This window comes from Rana temporaria, chromosome 3 (genome assembly GCF_905171775.1).
Source record: "Rana temporaria chromosome 3, aRanTem1.1, whole genome shotgun sequence".
Classification (NCBI taxonomy): Eukaryota; Metazoa; Chordata; class Amphibia; order Anura; family Ranidae; genus Rana; species Rana temporaria.
Window position 1 is genome coordinate 60,502,424 of NC_053491.1, and position 20,005 is coordinate 60,522,428.

The 20,005-nt window shown below is 44.0% G+C and overlaps 1 protein-coding gene across 1 annotated transcript in view; it reads right to left on the bottom strand.

The window, feature by feature from the left end:
* SLC24A5 (solute carrier family 24 member 5) overlaps positions 1-10,419 on the bottom strand; it is a 57,728-nt gene extending 47,309 nt beyond the window's left edge. The window contains exon 1 of the mRNA XM_040342658.1: positions 10,085-10,419. Within this exon, the coding sequence (XP_040198592.1) occupies positions 10,085-10,253 (169 nt within the window). The 5' untranslated portion in view covers positions 10,254-10,419. The remainder of the gene's footprint in view (positions 1-10,084) is intronic.
* Between the last annotated feature and the right edge of the window lie 9,586 nt (positions 10,420-20,005).

A 20,005-nucleotide genomic window follows, 5' to 3' on the forward strand; every position in this document is an offset into this window, starting at 1 on the left:
TCACATATTTGTTAAAAAAAAAAAAAAATGAAAACCATTTATCATTTTCCTTCCATTTCACAATTATGTACCACTTCGTGTTGGTCTATCACATAAAATACATTTACATTTTTGGTTGCAACATGACAAAATATGAAAAATTTCAAAGGGGGTATGAAACTTTTTTAAGGCACTAAGGGCCAGATTCACAAAAGAGATACGCCGTCGTATCTCTGTTTCTAACTATGCGACTGATTCATAGAATCAGTTACGCATAGATAGCCATAAGATCCGACAGGTGTAATGGACTTACACTGTCGGATCTTAGGATGCAGTACCACGGCCGCCGATGGGGGGAGTTCGCGTCGTAAACCAGCGTCGGGTATGCAAATTAGGAGTTACGGTGATCCACAAAGATTTTTCCCGTTGTTACGTCGTCGCGAGTGTTATTTCCATCGCAAAGATAGGGCACCTTTAGGCCAGGTTCACACCTAAGCGAATTGAGTGCGGCTTAAACCGCATCTAATTCGCAGGACATTTCAAAATACATTGTTTTCAATGGAGGCTGGTTCACATATGTGCGATGCATCCGCACTGCGCATTGCCTCCAAACCGTGTGCGGTTTTTATGTCTTGCGGTGCGGCTCAGGTGCAAATTCAGTCCCATTATCTTCTATGGGTACGCATCTAATTCGCAGATGTGTTCTGTTCTCTTCAGGAATTTCTCTCATTCAGCTCAATACACTTCTCCCCCACTCTCCTCTCACCTGGAACTTCTCCCAGGTCTCCAAATTCGCATCTAAAACGTTGCTAATCTGCAGAACACTTCTCTTATCTCTCTGCAGAGATAAGAGAGCTGAAATTCGCACCGCACTAGTGTGATTCAGGCCTTAACATGGTGTAAAAGTACTCCACCATGTTAAAGTATGCCTGTCTTTCCCGCGTCGCTTTTAAATTTTTTTAAATCTTTTATTTTTCCCGGCGTAAATCTTTTTTCACGTCGCGATTCACAAAACGTTGCGCGTCGTAATTTTGCGCAAAGCACGTCGGGAAATTTGCGACGGGAGCATGTGCAGTACGTCCGGCGCGGGAGTGCGCCTAATTTAAATGGTACTCGCCCCATTCTATTTGGCCCGCCTTGCGCCGGACGCATTTACGATACACCGCCGCAAGTTTCCAGGTAAGTGCTTTGTGGATCGAACACTAAACCTGAAAACTTACGGCAGTGTAACTTAAATGGCTTAAGTTTCCCCGGCGCAATTGTACGTGAATCTCGTATAAATTGCGAGTTAGGGACCTTAGATTGTAAGCTCCTCGAGGGCATAGACTGATGGTACTATACAAGTACCTGTAGTAAATAATTATGTATACTTATACTAGGTTGGGGATTAAGAAAGCATTAGAAGACAGTGGTTGGCCTACAGAATTTTCAGATTTAGGTCACCAATTGTAGCCCTTTGTTTAAATCTCTTTTAAAAGCAAAAAAACATAAAAATAAATAATAAAAAAAAAAGTATAGGTTAATCTTTTTAACATGTATTTATCCATCGCAAGGACATTAAAGAGTAATTTTCTTTTGCCTTAGTATCAAAAAATGTATCTGACCAGAGCAAAATCGTTTTTTGGCCTCCTCTGTAACATTATCAGGATAGCAGTGGAAAATCTTACTTTTATATCTTGTTATAGGATAGGATACCCATATCAAGAAACAAAAAAAGTTATGCTTCGTTCTACTAGTTCTCTAAATATAAATACTGTAAATATAACAACTTTTCATTTTATCGATTTAGCAAAACTCAGTAAAGGCATGTGAAACGAGCACAGTGATTTATGCCAAAGTTTATGGGTGCGCACGATGCACAAGGCTAGCCCTATATCAAATGCCAACTTCTGCATTTTTATGGCAATACTTAATAAAAGTGTAATAGAGGAATTTGTAATATGATCTTGATAACAAGGTCTCCTGTTCCAGAGTGTTGTACAAATTCCAACACAGTTAAAAAATTTTTTTTTTTTTTTTTTACAATTGATTTTACTGTAAGTGTCAGAAGGTAAGTACATTCATTTTAAAAGGTAATTGTGCATAAATAATAGCCCTGTAAAATTATGCAGACTAATCATTTAAGATACATTATCCGTTAATGTATACTTTTTTTTTTATAGGAGTGCAGATGTTCCAGCTCATTTAAGAGTACAATATTAAAAAAATAAAATAAAAAAAAAGAAGAATAATATGTTAGATTAGCAAAAATTATTTAAATATCAAAGTTAAGGAGATCATTTAAAAACTGGTCAGGAAGATACGCTAGCATTGATCGAGGAAAAAGTTTATATATGTTAGTATAAATTTATACCCTGATTTTTTCCCCTGTAAATGCAAATAATTCTGATCTGTATGTGTGTACTTACTTATGTGATTGTATTTCTACTTTTATATAATAAACTTGTTTCTGATTTAAAAAAAAACAAAAAAACTGGTCAGGACAAATGTCCACGCAATTCTTGAGCATTTTGGTGACCAGGGGAAAGACCTCATAGAAGCGTAATGATATGCAAAGTCTCTTCTGCCCAAAAACGTTTTGCTTTTAGCATTTTTTTTTTTTACTTTTTTTTCCCTCTCATTTACTATACACCACCTACAGCGCATGTACAGAGCAGTGTACACTCCAACTCATTTTTGGTATCTATGGAGCCAAGTACTGTAAACGATCTAACTCTTGCCACCCAATGGTCAAAGAGAAAGATAGGGGTCCCAGAAGCAGCAGTGAAAAGATGGCAGTGACAAGGGCACACTTGTAAGTGTTCCATGTTATGCATTCTTGCCCATAAAGGGCTCTTTCACACGGGCGGCATGTTCAGGTCCGCCTGCAAGTTTTTTAGGCAGACCTGAACGGGCACTCAGTGCTCCTCTATGGAGCGGCGGATGTCATGACATGCCCGCTGACATCCGACCCGCTCCGATCCGCCAAAGTGTGACGGAGGAAAAACCTACTTTTCCATCCATCTGGCGGATCGGATCGGGTGAACACAGACAGACGGTCCGTGTTCATCCAATCCCCCCATAGGGGAGAGCGGAGAAAAGACAGGGCGGTCCCTGCACAGTGTGCGGGGACCGCCCTGTCATCCGCCGGCTCAGCGGGGATCAACGGAGCGATCCCCGCTGAGCAAGCAGAGGTTCACGGGGCGGAACATTACTGATCCACCCCGTGTGAAAGGGGCCTAAGGAAAGAGCCAACACATCAGAGGTAGGTGGGGATAAACAGACTGAATGGAGGGTCCCATTAGGTTGGACTGAAAAACTGACAGGCGGGCCTGAATGGACCCTTTGTGTGAAAGTGGCCTTAGACGGATCTGAATGGATAAACAAGGGCAATCACTTCCAGTGCTAAGAGGTCTTCTGCAGAAAAAACAGCAAGTAAAATGATATTCCGGAACTAGGCAGATGCTGCCCTCCTCAGATGGGGGTAATACCAAAGATACTACAAAAACAAAAAAGGAAGGCGCACACACCTCGTGCATTACCCAACAAAAACTTTTATTGAATAATAATATCAACTATCAATGATCCAAAAAAAAAAAAAAACACACAATGTTGAGCGGTGCAAACACATGTGCCATGTCACATCAAGGGGTAAAGGCTGATGGGTTTCAGGAGGCACACCCCCTTCCTCAGAGCTTAGTTCAGCCTTTACCACTTGATGTGACACAGCACATGTGACACCTCTGCTCAACATTGTGTGGTTTTATGGCTCATTGATACTTGCCACTTTGAGTACCCACTTTTTATTGATTTTATTATTCAATAAATGTTTTTTTTGGTAATGAACTAGGTGCATGCACCTTCCTTTTTGTTATGTTTTTGTAGCATCTGAATGGATGTAAACAGATTACCATTCGTTTATGCCAGTTTTTAGACAAGAAACATTTTTATTTAAACTTTTCCCACCCCTTCATTGGTCTCTGCAACAACTAAGAAAAAAAGATGTAGGCCGATACAAACTGAACAGAACATAAATGCAAACCGATATAAACTGAATGGACATAAACTGAGCAGACACCCATGAAAAAGGGACCTTAACCCTTTCACGCCCAAGCCTTTTTCTGACACTTGTTGCTTACAAGTTTAAAATCCATATTTTTCCCTAGAAAAATTACTTAGAACCCCCAAACATACATATATATGTGCGCGCGCAATAAAATAGCGTGTGGTCAAAGGCACCAAGAATAATTGGCCTCCATCCCAAATTTGGACAGAAAAAGAGAGAGTTTGGTCAAGTGGGCTCTTGGCTAAGACTGCTTTTTGGTATACGGTACATCTCTCATTCAAAGTCCCTAACAAACTCCCCCCTTTTTTGTCGGAAACCCATATAAGAGATACTGTGTTTTATATCCCACATGCTTACTCTACATAGCGATTGGCCTCATTTAAAGTCCCCCTGACCAAACTCTCTCTTTTTCTGTTGCAATATTTTATGTCATACTATATTCGCGCAGCAGTCTTTCAAATGCAATTAATACACTTTCATGAATAATAAAAAAAAAAAAAAAAACAATAAAAGTTAGCACAATTTTTTTGTATCATGTGAATAGATACCCAACATGTCAGGCTTTAAAATTGTGCACACTCGTGGAATGGCGACAAACTAAGGTACCTAAAAATTTCCATTGGCAACGCTTTAAAAATGTCTACAGGTTACCCATTTATAGTTACAGAGAAGATCTGTTAGAATTATTGCTCTCAATCGAACAATTGCGGCAATACCTCACGTGTGGTTTTAACACTGTTTACATTTGCGAGCGCAACTTGTGTATACGTTCCCTTCTGTATGGACGGGGCACTTTCATTTTTTTTCTTTTTATTTATATATTTTTTACGATGTCCCTTAAAAAAATAAAATAAATTCGGATCACTTTTACTTCTAGCAAAAAAAAAAAAAAATGGATTTAACCACTTGCTTACTTGGCACTTAAACCCCCTCCTGTCCAGACCAATTTTAAGCTTTCAGCGCTGATGCATTTTGAATGACAATTGTGTGGTCATACAACACTGTACCCAATTAAAAGAAAAAAAAAATTCCCACAAATAGAGCTTTCTTTTGGTGGTATTTGATCACCTCTGCGGTTTTTATATTTTGTTAAAAAAAAAAAAAAAAATTAATATATATATATATATATATATATATATATATATATATATATATATATATATATATATATATATATATATATATATATATATATATATATATATATATATATTTTGTTATAACATTTTGCAAACAGGTATTTTTTCTCCTTCATTGATGTACGCTGATGAGGCTGCCCTGATGGGCAGCGATAAGGCAGCAAGGGTGGGCACTGAGAGGTGACACAGAGGTGGCACTGCTAGATGGCAAGGATAAGGCACTGATCAGCACTGGTAGGTTGCACTGATAGGCAGCACTGCTAGGTGACAATGATGAGCACTGATTGGCATTGATAGGTGGCACTCGAGGGCACTTGCAGGCGGTATTTGTGGGCACAGATGAGGCAGATTTTGCCTCCTTCCTCTTCGGGACCAATGTCCCTTGCACATAAGCCAGGGATCGGCTTTTTTTTCTCCTCATGCTGTCAGCATGAGAGGAAAAAAAAAAAAAGGATTACCAAGCTTTGTTTACATCACGCGATCAGCTGTCATTGGCTGACAGCTGATCACATGGTAAGGGACCGGGACCTGTGATCACCCGAGTCTCAAGGACTCAGTCATCACAGCGCGCACCACACGCACCCTGCAGGGAGCGCGTGCAAAGGGGAGGACGTCTATTGACGGTCTCCCGGAAATTCAGGTCCGCGCTGTTGCTGTCATTCAGCTATATAGCGCGGACAGCAAGTGGTTAACTTGTAAACACCAAGTTTGAAAGCCAGTAGGTAAAAGGTATTCCAATACATTCTGCATTATATTTCAACCCCAATTGCATATTCCATACTTTATTACAGCTGTTTTAAAGTTTGTGCTTCCTGTTACAAGACATCTTTACTACTGTTCCAGGAGTCCTTAGTGCAATTTACTTCTGCCCTATCAGCTGCAATCTTGTGCATGGACATATGTATTAAAAGGGGTGTTCCAGCCTTTTTTTAAGTTTATTAAAAGTCAGCAGCTACAAAAAGTGTAGCTGCTGGCTTTTAATAAACAGACACTTACCTGCTCCACGGTTCCAGCGACGCGCCGGCCGGGGGTCCGCTCCTCGCCCCCCCTCGCCGGCCGGCGTATTCATTCCTAGTGTGGGCACCCGGCAGTGACAGCTTTCGGCTTCACGGCCGGGCACCCACTGCGCATGCGCGAGTGGCGCAGCGCTGTCCGATTGGACAGGCGCTCGCCTACAGGGAGGGGCTGCGATAAGGCGATTAAGCTAATCGCCTTACCAGCCCCTCGGCGTAAGGAGGAAGTGGGACAGGAAGTCCCACTCCTTCTGACTCCCCCCCCAAAAAAAATTACATGCCAAATGTGGCATGTAAGGGGGGAAGGAGTGGATTAAGCGTAAGTTCCATTTTTAGGTGGAACTCCGCTTTAATGAGACTATAGTCTTGCGATATCTTGGCACAGTGTCACGGGGAGCTGATATGATAGACACAGTGTTCTAACGGCACACTTCTTAAAGCGTGTCCCAAGCGGAAAAATTATATATATTTTTCCGAGTCAGCAGCTACAAACACTGTAGCTTCTGACTTTTAATAAGAACAAGTACCTGTCCAGGGAGCCCGCCATGTCGGCCCCCCGAGGCCGATCCGTCCATCGTATCGGGTGCCGGCGCCATTCCAACTAAGGGAAACCGGCAGTGGAGCCTTGTGGCTTCACTGCCAGTTTCCTACTGCAAATTTGTGAGTTGCGCATTGCTTTGTGAATGGCCAGCTTGTCTTCTGGGACACACACAGGTCCCAGAAGACAACGGGGGAGCTCGCTGCAGAAGAGGACGTGACGTTGTGGGCTGCGGCTCGGAAGTACACTCTGTACTTCCAAAAAGGTAAGAAGAAAAAAAAAATGTAATATCCAAAAATGAGGTGTTGAGGTGGTCTTTTGTTTAAGACCACCTCTCAAGAATGGATGTAACTCCGCTTTAATGGAGAGAGCGTGCCATAAATCGGGGGGAAGAGATGCTTATGCGCTGCTGACATCACTACAAATAACAATACAGATTACAAGCCAATGGAGCAAGTAAGCACTCCGTCCTGTCATCCATTGGCCGGCACCCTCTACCCGGAAGTGCCGGATCACGTACTAGTTACATGATCCGGTGTTTCATCAAATACTGCAGCTGCTGACATTTAATATAAAGGACACTTACCTGTCCAGGGAGCCTGCAATGTCAGCACCCAAAGCCAACCCATCCCTTGGCTCTGGGTGCAGGTGCCAGCATCCTTACTAAGGGAACATGAAGTCAAGTCTTACGGCTTCACACCCCGTTTCCTACTTCGCATGCACGAGTTGTGCTGCGCGTTCTTAATGGTCCCTGCTGTCTTCTGGGACTTGTGTGAAGGAGGAGGGGCCGGACATTGCGGCGATCTTTCCCCCGGGAAGTGGGAGCAGATACCTAGATTTGACAGTTATCTGCCCCCCCTCCTCCCCGATAGGTGGCATTGGAGGGGAAAGGAATTCGATTTGCAAAAGTTCCATTTCTGGGTGGAACTCCATTTTAATGCTCCATTCACACTCGTGCGACTTGTCATGCAACTTTGGACATCAAAGTTGCATGACAAGTCGTTACATGTTTTCCAATGATAATCATTCATATACATGTGCAATTTAAAGTTCCAGTGACTTCAAAGTAGTTATTGCACTACTTTGGCCCGACTTTCATGCAACTTGAGGGCCATAGACTTCAATGTTAACCCTCAAAAGTTGCATGAAAGTTGTACAATGCAGCAATTGTCTATTATCACGAGTCGTATCCAATTCGCACCCATCCAAACTTGCATCAAAGTTTCACCCCAAAGTTGGAGCAACTTTGGAGTCGTACAAGAGTAAATGGACCCTAAAAGTTGCAGTTTTTTTTACCAACTCCTGGGGCCCCTTGACTGCATGAGCCTTTTCTTAAATACCATGTTCACACATGTGTGGCTGTAGGTTCGTGCCTGGGGTCCGAGGCATTTCTGTGCACCGGTTCATGTGCGATTCTGGCCTGAATTCACACCTGAACAAAAGAGGCACCAGACCATTTTTCAATCCGGACCACAGCTGCCCGGACCTGTGTGAACCAGCTCCATTGCGAGCCGGTCACACTTGCCTGTAATGCGAATTGGATATGGTAAAACCTGCATCCAATTCGAATATGTGTAAACCCAGCCCAAAATATGAACCCAGCCTTTAATGAGATATAGGCAGCTAAGGAAAAAATGACAGCCGTTTTAACCCTCCCCCACCATCTAAAATGCAATATATAAGATAATAATAATAAATGTATTTCTCTGTGGCCATAGGCAAAAAAAGTTTAATGTATGAGCATGGTGTCCATTAGTTTACTGTCCAGGAGAAAAATAAATTCAGAAGATCAGATCGTTCGCTGTGGCATACATTTTAAGCAGGGGCCAAGTCCTGGGAAAAAAGTGTGGGAACTCCCACCCAAAAAAAAAAAAAAAGATACGCTCGTATGCATAATTACTAAACCGCATGTTTTTTTAAGCAAGTTCTTTCTAAATCCCACGATAACTCGCGGCAGACCTCCGGAATGTCTCCTGGGAACAATGACAAAAGCTCCCAGGAGACATTGCGGCATCAAGGAAGTGACGGAATACCTGCACACTACCCGATGAATCCATATACAGGAAGCGGCCAGTAATAAAGGATTACTAAGGTTCGCCTGCCACTGACAGTGACTCGAGCTGGGCATCGCCGCTTAGTGAAGGATTGGCTCGGCTGCTCTAGTCCTGCAAAGGGAACTGCGTTCCTGCTGTGAAAAAAGTGCAGGAACTCCGTTCCCACGCGTTCCCACAGGACTAGAGCCCTGATTTTAAGGCTCCATTCACACCTAGGCGTTTTAACGCCTGAAGCCTGACGCTATTGCAGCCTGCAATACGCTGGAGGGGTGATTTAACATTGTCGGCTATGGAGATGGTTCACACCTCCACGCCGAACGCCGTACGCCTGAAGTTCAAAACAAGTCCCGTACCCTTTTTTTCCCAGGCGGCTTTCAGCGTTCGGCATAGCCGACAATGTTTCAATCACCCCTATGGCGTATTGTAGGCTAAAAACAACGCGTTTTGTCGCGGCAAATCGCGGGACAAAACGCCGCGTTCAGGTGTGAATGCAGCCTAACAGTTATATCACTCTATCTACTTTCCTAGGATTGGATTTTCCATTCAGAGGGAATCAGAATAATTTTGTAAATGATTTTATTTATTTTTTGCACAAAATGTGTTCTGCGATAATAGAGATTCAGTTATATCGTCCAATTCCGTGATGAATCAATCGATTAGATTGTCACATGCATGCCCACCATTAAGGATGAGCTCCCGCGTGTTCGCAAAGTCCACGTGCAGAGCCCGCCAGGAAGTCGGCACTGCGCTGATCACAGGCAGTGAGACATTTCACGAGATCTGCAGCCGCGCATTAGGACAATGTCTCACTGCCTGTGATTAGCGCAGCTCTGTGCCGACTTCCTAGCGTGCTCTACACGTGGACTTTGCGAACACGCTGGAGCACATCCTTACCCACCATTAGCCATACAATGGAGCTACATTGGTGGGGTTTCATAGGAGGACGTGACATTTTGTCCATGCAATAAAGCCATGCGTTGTCCATGCATCCCCATTTTGGCAGTCCCATTCATGTCAATATGAACTCATCTGCTGCTCCCAGTTTGACAGTCAGCCCCGATGCAGATAGCGTGCATTCGGGGGCAATGCACCTACACGACTGTCAAATTGGAAACAGTGGTTGCATTCCAGCAGCAACTGCGTCCCAATTGACATGAATGGGGCTGCCTGCCATGGAACACCTGATCATCCCTGTGCAGGCAAACACAGCCCTCACGCACGCTATAGTACACCCGTATCAACAAGGCCACATTTCTGTTGAACCATGAAAACTCCTTTAAACATGTACACACCACACACACAGAACAGACACTGACCTGCTTCTCTCCGGAGCCGAGGCTTTGCAGACCCCCCATGGGACAAGGCCTGGTACAGCAGGTGCACACAAGCCCACAGCAGCAGGATGAAGGTGCAGATTCCTAGAAGAACCCTTCGTGGTCTTCTCCATCTTCCCTCCTGTCCTCCATCCACTGCAGCTACCTTCATGGTTTGCTCTCAGCAGCTCCTGGCTGTCTCTGCCATGTACTAAGAGAGAGAGAGGCCAAGTTAATCCTCATCATGTGAGGCAGGGTGTCCTGTCCACATGCACCAATTAACCTCCTCAGGGGGCTCCATCAAACCTCATTACAAGAGGCTCATGAATGCGTCCCTGAGGGGAGACCATGAAAACAAAGTACTCAATAGTTAAACTCAGATGATGCTCAATCACGAGCTGTGTGAATCTTGGAATTCACAGAAATATTTTACCGGAGGCCTGAAAAAAACTGAGACAAGCCCCATTTATAATGCAGAGGTAGGAGTGATGGTTATTTAATCTAAAACTTGCATGAGATATTTCCTAAAAATGACAGAGGAAGATTGCTAGGCTATGAGAAACAACGTTTATTAAAATCCCAATTTTGATTGTATTATCAGGGCTCATTCATAGGTGAGGCTGTACTGCACCACGGCCTGTGGTGGATTTATTTTTCAGGAGGCATTTGACAGGTGGTGGGGAGGCAATAAATCTCCTTCTCACTACTTGTGTTAACCACTTAAGCCCCGGACCTTTAGGCAGCTAAATGCCCAGGCCAGGTTTTGCGTTTCGGCACTGCGTCGCTTTAACAGACAATTGCGCGGTCGTGCGACGTGGCTCCCAAACAAAATTGACGTCCTTTTTCCCCCACAAATAGAACTTTCTTTTGGTGGTATTTGATAATCTCTGCGTTTTTTATTTTTTGCGCTATAAACAAAAATAGAGCGACAATTTTGAAAAAAAATCAATATTTTTTACTTTTTGCTATAATAAATATCCCCCAAAAACATATATAATTTTTTTTCCCTCAGTTTAGGCCGATACGTATTCTTTCACCTATTTTTGGTAAAAAAAAAACGCAATAAGCGTTTATCGATTGGTTTGCGCAAAATTTATAGCGTTTACAAAATAGGGGAAAGTTTTATTGCATTTTTATTATTTATTTTTTTACTACTAATGGAGGCGATCAGCGATTTTTTTTCATGACTGCGACATTATGGCGGACACTTCGGACAATTTTGACACATTTTTGGAACCATTGTCATTTTCACAGCAAAAAATGCATTTAAATTGCATTGTTTATTGTGAAAATGACAGTTGCAGTTTGGGAGTTAACCACAGGGGGCGCTGAAGGAGTTATGTTTCACCTAGTGTGTGTTTACAACTGTAGGGGGGTGTGGCTGTAGGTCTGACGTCATTGATTGTGTCTCCCTATAAAAGGGATCACACGATCGATGCAGCCGCCACAGTGAAGCACGGGGAAGCACGGCTCTCCCCGTTCTTCAGCTCCGGGGAGTGATCGCGAGGGGGCGGCTAGAAACGAATAGCTCCCCGACCCGCGGAAAGGCAGGGACGTACATGTACGCCCATCTGCCTGTACGCGCCATTCTGTGGACGTACATATACATGCGGCGGTCGTTAAGCGGTTAATTATCAATATGCCAACTGCCCATACCAAAACTTGGACAGTTCATTGCTTAAAGCGGAGGTCCAAAAAAAAAAAAATATTTATATATATATATATATATATATATATATATATATATTTCTACTTACCAGAAATGGCTGTTACTAGGCAGATCGTCCTAATCTGCCACTTCCTCGTCCGCGGTGGTCTTCTTTCTTCTCCTCCTCGCGCTGCCTCCTGAAAAATGGGGAGCATTGTCTTCTGGGACCTTGTGTGTGTCCCAGGAGACATCCACCCATTTACATAGCGCAGCGTGACATGCGCAGTAGGGAACCGGGAAGTGGAGTCACAACGCTTCACTTCCTGGTTCCCTCACCGAGGATGGCGGCGGGCCGCCGAGACCCGAGCGATTGCTCCGTTTCGGTTGCCGACATCCTGGACAGGTAAGTGTCCTTATTAAATGTCAAACGCAAAAGTTAATGGCATGTTGCATTTGGCAGGTGGTACAGTACCTCCAACAAACGCGATCCATTTAAAGCGGAGTTCCGGCTTTAAAAATATATATTTTTTTTAAAGTCAGCAGCTACAAACACTGTAACTGCTGACTTTAAAAAAAAAGAAAAATTTTGCGCTGGACCTCCGCTTTAAATGGATCGCGTTTGTTGGAGGTACTGTACCACCTGCCAAATGCAACATGCCATTAACTTTTGCGTTGTGGGAGTGATATGGGGGTAGCTCCATTTCTGTTTTTAGGTGGTAAACCATAAAACGGAGGCTCATCCACCTGCTATTACCACCCTCCAGCCACCAATGTGAATGAGCCCTAAGGTAAAAGTCTCACTAAAATCACAACTTTTTTTAGTTTTGTATAGAGTGGAGAGGGATTGGAACACCTGTCAGTTTTTATTGCTGTCTGTGCTTTCCATTAGGGAGCTTCCTCCTCTTTATTTGTCCTGTTCACCATTATTTTATTTATTTCAGGTACTTATAGCGCTGCCAATTTCCACAGCGCTTTAACCACTTAAGGACCGAGCCTGTTTTTCAGACTCAGGGGCAGATCCACATAGATCTGCACCGGCGCAGCGTATCTAAGATACGCTACGCCGCCGTAACTTACCTAGGCTTAGTTTGAATTCTAGACAAATTTGCGCCATTAGTTACGGCGGCGTAGCGTATCTCTCGTGGCGTAAGGGCGCGGAATTCAAATGCGGCGGGTAGGGGGCGTTTTTCATTTAAATGAAGCGCGTCCCCGCAGCGAACGAACTGCGCATGCGCCATCCCTAAAATTTCCCGCCGTGCATTGCGCTAAATGACGTCGCAAGGACGTCATTGGTTTTGGGGCATGTCCGATGGTTAGTACGACTCATCGGACGTGTCCGCTAGGCCGAAATCCCGCGAATGCGTGGAAGCATTGAACTTCCTGGGTCGCGCACGTCGCCGCGTCATCGTCGCCGCCACGTCACCACCACGTCACCGCGTTTTCTGTCCGCGGGGATTTTGGTCTGATGGTGTGTACACGCATCAGACCAAAATCTGCCAGCAGACATGTCCGATGAAAACGGTCCTTGGACCGTTTTCATCAGACATGTCTGGTCGTGTGTACAAGGCCTTACAGTACATTGTGATGCTCTGCAGTGCATGTGTGTTGAAGCTGCACCAGTTTAGCACATTGGAGCGTCATTCAAGAAAATGTGCCTAACATGTGCCATGCATCTCAAAAGTGTGTTTTGGTCCGTAAAGGATGTCTGGAAACAAAAATGTAATACACGGCAGCTTACTAGTCCTTAGATAAAGTGGCTGCAATAGTTTTATTTTTTTAGTGTGGTCTTGCCAAAAACACACTTCTTATCCTATGGTGACAACACTCAGTCTACTGTATCTATAGGCCAGAAGTGTTGTCACCCTAGGCTGCTGTCCTTATTTGGACTGCAAACCGCTCCCCCTCTCTTTATCCCTTGTGGCAGAGCGAGGCTCTGTCCCAATGAAAATTATATTGAAGTGGACACTGAGTCTGCATATCGAGTGAAGAGCTTAAATTTTAAAACAGGGAACGGCTCTGGTGTTTTTTTCAGATTTATTTATCTCTACAAGGGGCTCTGTAGCTTGGAGATTCCTCAGAGATATGGGTGGGACAGGATCTCCAACCCTGTGTCCGGGTTTTAGAGACAGCCTACAAGCTGTGTGCCCAGGTGCACACAGCTCATATAACGAAGGGCTGGGGAGAGCAGAAGTGGAGGAAGGTGAAGTGTGTGCAGCAGTGGCTGCTGGTGTCTCTGTGTTGAGACAGATGCTGTGGGCGTTGAAGGGCTTCAAAGCCGTGTGCACCCAAGACTGGGGGTCTGGAGGAGCTGCTGGTTTAAGGGACCAGTTCCTATGGCAGCAGTGCTGTCGAAGAGTAGCCAGGTGGGCTAGTATTTTTCAGTTGTTTCTGATCATTGTTTAAACCCCTGCGTGGGATTCCTGAATGGACTTTTGTTTTGTTTTCCTCCTTTAATAAACGTGGGCTACCAGGCCCTTAACGTTATATGCCTGTTTGGTGTTGACTCACTGCACGAAAATGCATCTACCACAAGAGCTAACAACCCCCAATGGCACACCCTATTTCATAGAGTGGTGATGTTCTGTAGTTCACAAGAGACAGCTGGTAAAGACTGATCTTATTGTCTAGTTCATCTTGCAGGAAGCAACAAAGATACTGAATTTCTAGCAAGATCAACAGTAGGGATGAAGTCCGGCATGTTGGGATCCTAGTCTGAATCCACCTAAGAGATCCTGTCAGGAAGCTGTCACTTGCTTCTGGAGGACTAAGCTAACTCAGCTTTGTATGGTTCAGGATTGCAATGTGAGTGTAGCACTCCCTAACGTGGCTACAGTGCTAGTGATATTTTTGTTTGTTTGTGTTATTGTAGGTCAATTATCAGGCTTGGCTGGGAGCCAAGCATGTGTGATTTTCTGGGTTGGGTGAGCAACTCAGGGAGGCTGGATGACTCAGCAGCAGCTTCTCTGGTAACTCCTCCCTGCTTGCTTGAAACTTGGAGAAGGTTCCAGAAGCAGTTGGGAGGAGTCCAGGAGGAACTAGTTGGAGTATTCTGAGGGCCCTGACCAATCCCTAAGGCCCCTTTCACACTGGGGCGGGAGGTGCGTGGCGGTATAGCACACTGTCAGAATTGCCGCTGAATTGCGGCGTATTCGGCCGTTAGTGGTGCGGTTTTAAGCCCCGCTAATGGCTGAAAAAGGGTCAATACCGCCAGAGGCGCATTGCCGGCGGTATACCTGAAATGTCTCACTGTGTTCAATGGGAAGGAGCAGTGGAGGAGCGGTAAACACCACGCTCCTCTCACTGCTCCAAAGATGCTGCTAGCAGGACTTTTGGAGCGGTCCCACCAGCGCATCGCCTCAGTGTGAAAGCCCACAGGCTTTCACATTGAGACTGCAGGGCAGGAGTTTTTCAGGCGGTATTTAGGCGCTATTTTTAGCGCCAAACCGCCTGAAAAACTCCTCAGTGTTACAGGGGTCTAACAGAAGGGTTGGCAGGTGGCAGCCCAAAAGGGGAGTGCGAAGTTCAGGTGGAGGATGGAGATGGCGTGTAGGCTTTTCGAAGGCCTTTGAGAGTAGCTCCCCAGTCTAGAGGGGGTGAACTCAGGCCAGAGCTTGTGAGGAAGGGACCCCTTCTCATTACACACAGAGGCATGGGAGCAAGGAGAGGACAGCAGGAGGACACTGCTGGGCAAATCTCCAGGGAGGAAGACCGCTACGTGGGCTACCATGTTATTCTATGAGGATGAATTACTAATGCTGCAAAAATTATTCTTAGGACTTGTTTTTACTTGTGGTTGGGGAGGGTGGTAAAACCATGCATTTGGCCAAACTTTTCCCCTCGCTGCAAAGGTAACGGTCTGGAGTGAATGTATGCTGCATTAGGAATTAGGGATTGACCAATATAATTTTTTGGTGCAATACGATACCGATATTTCAGCCACCTCTCCTGACGATAGCCAATATTTTTGGCCTATATTTTGTACATAAAAAAATATATATTTTTACACTGTCATTTAAAATTTTTAGGTTTTTAATTACTGTTATTGCTGTCACAAGGAATGTAAACATCCCTTGTGACAGCAATATGCATTGACAGATACTCTTTATGGAGAGATTGGGGGTCTATAAGGCTCCATTCACACCTAGGCGACAAAACGCCCGGCGCTCGATACGCTGGAGGGGCGAATTTGCATTGCTGTCTATGAGATGGTTCACATCTCACACCGAACGCCGAAACGCCGTACGCCTGCCGCCTGAAAACAAGTCCCGGACCCTTTTTTTCAGGCGGCATTGGCGTTCGGCCATAGACAGCAATGTAATTCGTTGTAAAAAAAAAAAAAGTAAACAAAATCGCGGCAAAATACGCCGCGGACGCGGCGTTACAATGTGAATGCAGCCTAAGATCCCAAACCCCTCCTTTGCACTTCAAAGTATTCAAAATGTCAAGATCAGCATTTTCGAATACTTTATTTTTTTAAATTGGCGCCTTTAAGATGCCAGTAATTCGGAAAATATTGTCATCGCTTCCGGATTACCAAATCGAGACCCGAACGAAGCATCGGCTTTATTCGGGTTTTCGGCCAGCCGACGGATGTGCCGGCTGATTGCTCGGGCGTCCCGGTGGGATGGTAGAGCACGGCGAGCGGCAAAAGGCAGCAGGAGGGGGGTATATCCACGGTTTTGTTGTCGGAATGTCCGATCGTGTGTACACGGCATTTGGGTGATCGTATGGCTTCAATACTAATGCCGCGTACACACGATCGGACATTCCGACAACAAAACCGTGGATTTTTTTTCTGATGGAATGTTGCCTCAAACTTGTCTTGCATACACACGGTCACACAACAATTGTCGGAAATTCCGAACGTCAAGAACGCGGTGGTGTACAAGACGTACAACGGCACTATTAAAAGGAAGTTCAATACCAGTCGTGTTAGTAGAAGTTTGGTGAGAGACGATTTGCGCTTTTCAGCCTCATGCTGTTCAGTCCGTTACAGCGCGACGAATGTGCTATCTCCATTATGAACGCTAGTTTTACCAGACTGCGCGCTTCAGTCTTGTACTTGATTCAGAGCATGCGTGGAATTTTGTGCGTCGGAAATTTTCCACACACGATCAGAATTTACGAGAACGGATTTTGTTGTCGGAAAATTTGAGAACCAGCTCTCAAATTTTTGTTGTCGGAAACTCTGACAGCAAATGTCTGATGGAGCCTACACACGGTCGGAATTTCCGACCAAAATCTCACATCGAACAGGCGTTCAGGAAGCAGCAGTAGTGCATCCTAAATCACTCTCAGTCGCTGCTATAGCACCCTCTGGAAAGCGATACACTACTGATTGCTTTTCAGAGGGCAGTAGGCAGTTCTGTTAATGTGAAAGAAACCTGATGCCACGTATACACGGTCGTTTTTTGTCTTGTAAAAAAACGTCGTTTTTTCTCATGAAAAAAAACGAAGTTTTTCAAACTTCATTTTAAAAAACGACGTTGCCTACACACCATCTTGTTTTCAAAATGCTCTAGCAAAGCGCGGGTACGTTCAGCACATCCGACGGCACTCTGTTCCATTCAAGCTTGTGTCATAACTTGCTTCTGAGCATGCGCGGGTTTAAAAACGTTGTTTTAAACGTCGTTTTACCCACACACTATCATTTTAGTTGACACAAAAAACGACATTTTGAAAAACGACATAAAAAATTGAAGCATGTTCGAATTTTTTTTTGGTCGTTTTTCAAAAGACAAAAAACGACGTTTTGCCCACACACGATCATTTTAAATGACGTTTTTTAAAACGTTGTTTTATTTCATCACAAAAAACGACAGTGTGTACGCGGCATTAGAAAGTATTTAAAAAAAGACAGCGACAGCATTTTACAAGATCAGCAATGACAAACACCCTATTGTCTTTTATGACAGGTTTCCTTTAAAAGGGGTCTGGAGATCTATACCTTTTTATTCTGATTGTCCTGCATCATGTTCTCCACAAGACAAACACATCTACAGAGAAGAGCAGCATCATTTCACTGCTGCTTTTGGTTTTTTGACAGTAGCACTTCATTTACAAAATGCATTGTTGTTTTTTCTCCTCTACTTTATGAAACTTCCATTTTTGAAAATATTTAAAGGGTCCCTTTCACATCTCTGTTATTGCAGTACGGTATGTACATTGTGTTAATCACTTGCCTACTGGGCACTTTCACCCCCTTCCTGCCCAGGCCAATTTTCAGCTTTCAGCGCTGTCACACTTTGAATGGCAGTCATACAACACTGTAACCATGTGAAACATTTTCCTCACACAAATCGAGTTTTCTTTTGGTGGTATTTGATCACTGCTGAAGTTTATATTTTTTGTAAATAAGTAATTTTTCTCCTTCACTGATGTGCGCTGATGAGGCTGTACCGATGGGCACTGATGAGTAGTGTTGAGCAGAATATGCCATATTCGATTTCGCGATATATCTCGAATATATATTCGAATATTCGAGATATATTCGCTAAATTCGAATATTCGTGATATTTTATCGAAATTAATTGAATGCGATTTTTCGCTATTGCGAATGCGAAAATAATTGCGATTTTTTAATAACTGCGGTAGGAGCGCTCTGATTGGCTTAGAATATTCGTGATATTTTATCGAAATATCGCAACATGCGAATGCGATATTTATTGCGCAATTTCGAGATATGCTGGAGGAGCGCTCTGATTGGCTCAGAATATTCGTGATATTTTATCGAAATATCGCAACATGCGAATGCGATATTTATTGCGCAATTTCGAGATATGCTGGAGGAGCGCTCTGATTGGCTCAGAATATTCGTGATATTTTATCGAAATATCGCAACATGCGATTGCGATATTTATTGCGCAATTTCGAGATATGCTGGAGGAGCGCTCTGATTGGCTCAGAATATTCCTGATATTTTATCGAAATATCGCAACATGCGAATGCGATATTTATTGCGCAATTTCGAGATATGCTGGAGGAGCGCTCTGATTGGCTCAGAATATTCCTGATATTTTATCGAAATATCGCAACATGCGAATGCGAAATTTATTGCAGATATTTCGAAAACTGCTGTAGCAGCACTCTGAAATCGAATATGTATGATATTTTAACCAAAATACATATTGCGATTGCGATTTTTCGATCGCGCATGCGCAATTGCGCGAACAACACGCGACCATTTCCTGGAGCCTTGCCAGTTTCCCAATATTACAGCAACATGGTGGGAAGCAATTTCTCAAAGTCTGAGGAAAAGTTGCTGATTTGTGTAAGTATTTTGACCACTGTTATTTCATCATCTTCAACTGCATTTAAGTCTAGTTTAAAAGTTAGTATATATGATCAGATATTAGTATTTAACCAAAAATGTGTCTCCTGCTTTTACAAAACTACAAGTCCCAGCATGCCTGGACAGCTGCAGACACCCTGGTTGGCAAATGTGTATTTAGGCACTTTTCCTTGTTATTTAGCATAATGAATTTAAAATTTTTTTGGACATAGGACGTATGCGAACGTCCTGACTTCAGTGTCCTCAAGGCCCAAGGACGTTCGAATACATATTGCCCTTTAGATGTTGCAGAACTACAACTTCCAGCATGCCTGGGAATGCTGGCACTTCTAGTATTGTAAGTTCTGCAGGCCCACATTTTTCAGGCCTTTATGCACGGGTCTCTAAACTGTGGCACCCTAGATGCAGCAAAAGTAAAATTCTTAGCATGCACTGACAGACCGTGGCTGATGGGAGTAGTAGTTTTGCAACAGCTGGAGGTGGACTGGTCTTGAAACCCAGAGTTAGGTAACAAACCCGTAGTGTTTTGCAACCATTCTGCCTCCAGCTGGTTATTTTCTGTTGAAAAGCCTGTGGCGTGCAAAACACAACCCAAAAACTCCACCCGGTGCAAGGAAAAATTTGCACACACCTAAAGAGTGACATCACAAAAAACTGCGACGGTTGCATACGTCAGTGGTCCTCCGAAAAGGTCCCGTCTCTGACCCCCCGGGGCGTTAGGCTCCTGACAGGGAAAAGAGTTACTGTGGTCCATACAGCCGAAGCCATATGGACCCATCTCGGTCCAAGCAGCGCAATCAACACGCGAACAACACGCGACCATTTCCTGGACCCTTGCCAGTTTCCAACTTTATGATCGCAACGCAATCGCAGAGCAAGATGGTTGGAAGTAATTTCACTGTATCTGAGGAAAAGTTGCTGATTTGTGTAAGTATTTTGACCACTGTTATTTCATTATCTTCAACTGCATTTTAGTCTAGTTTAA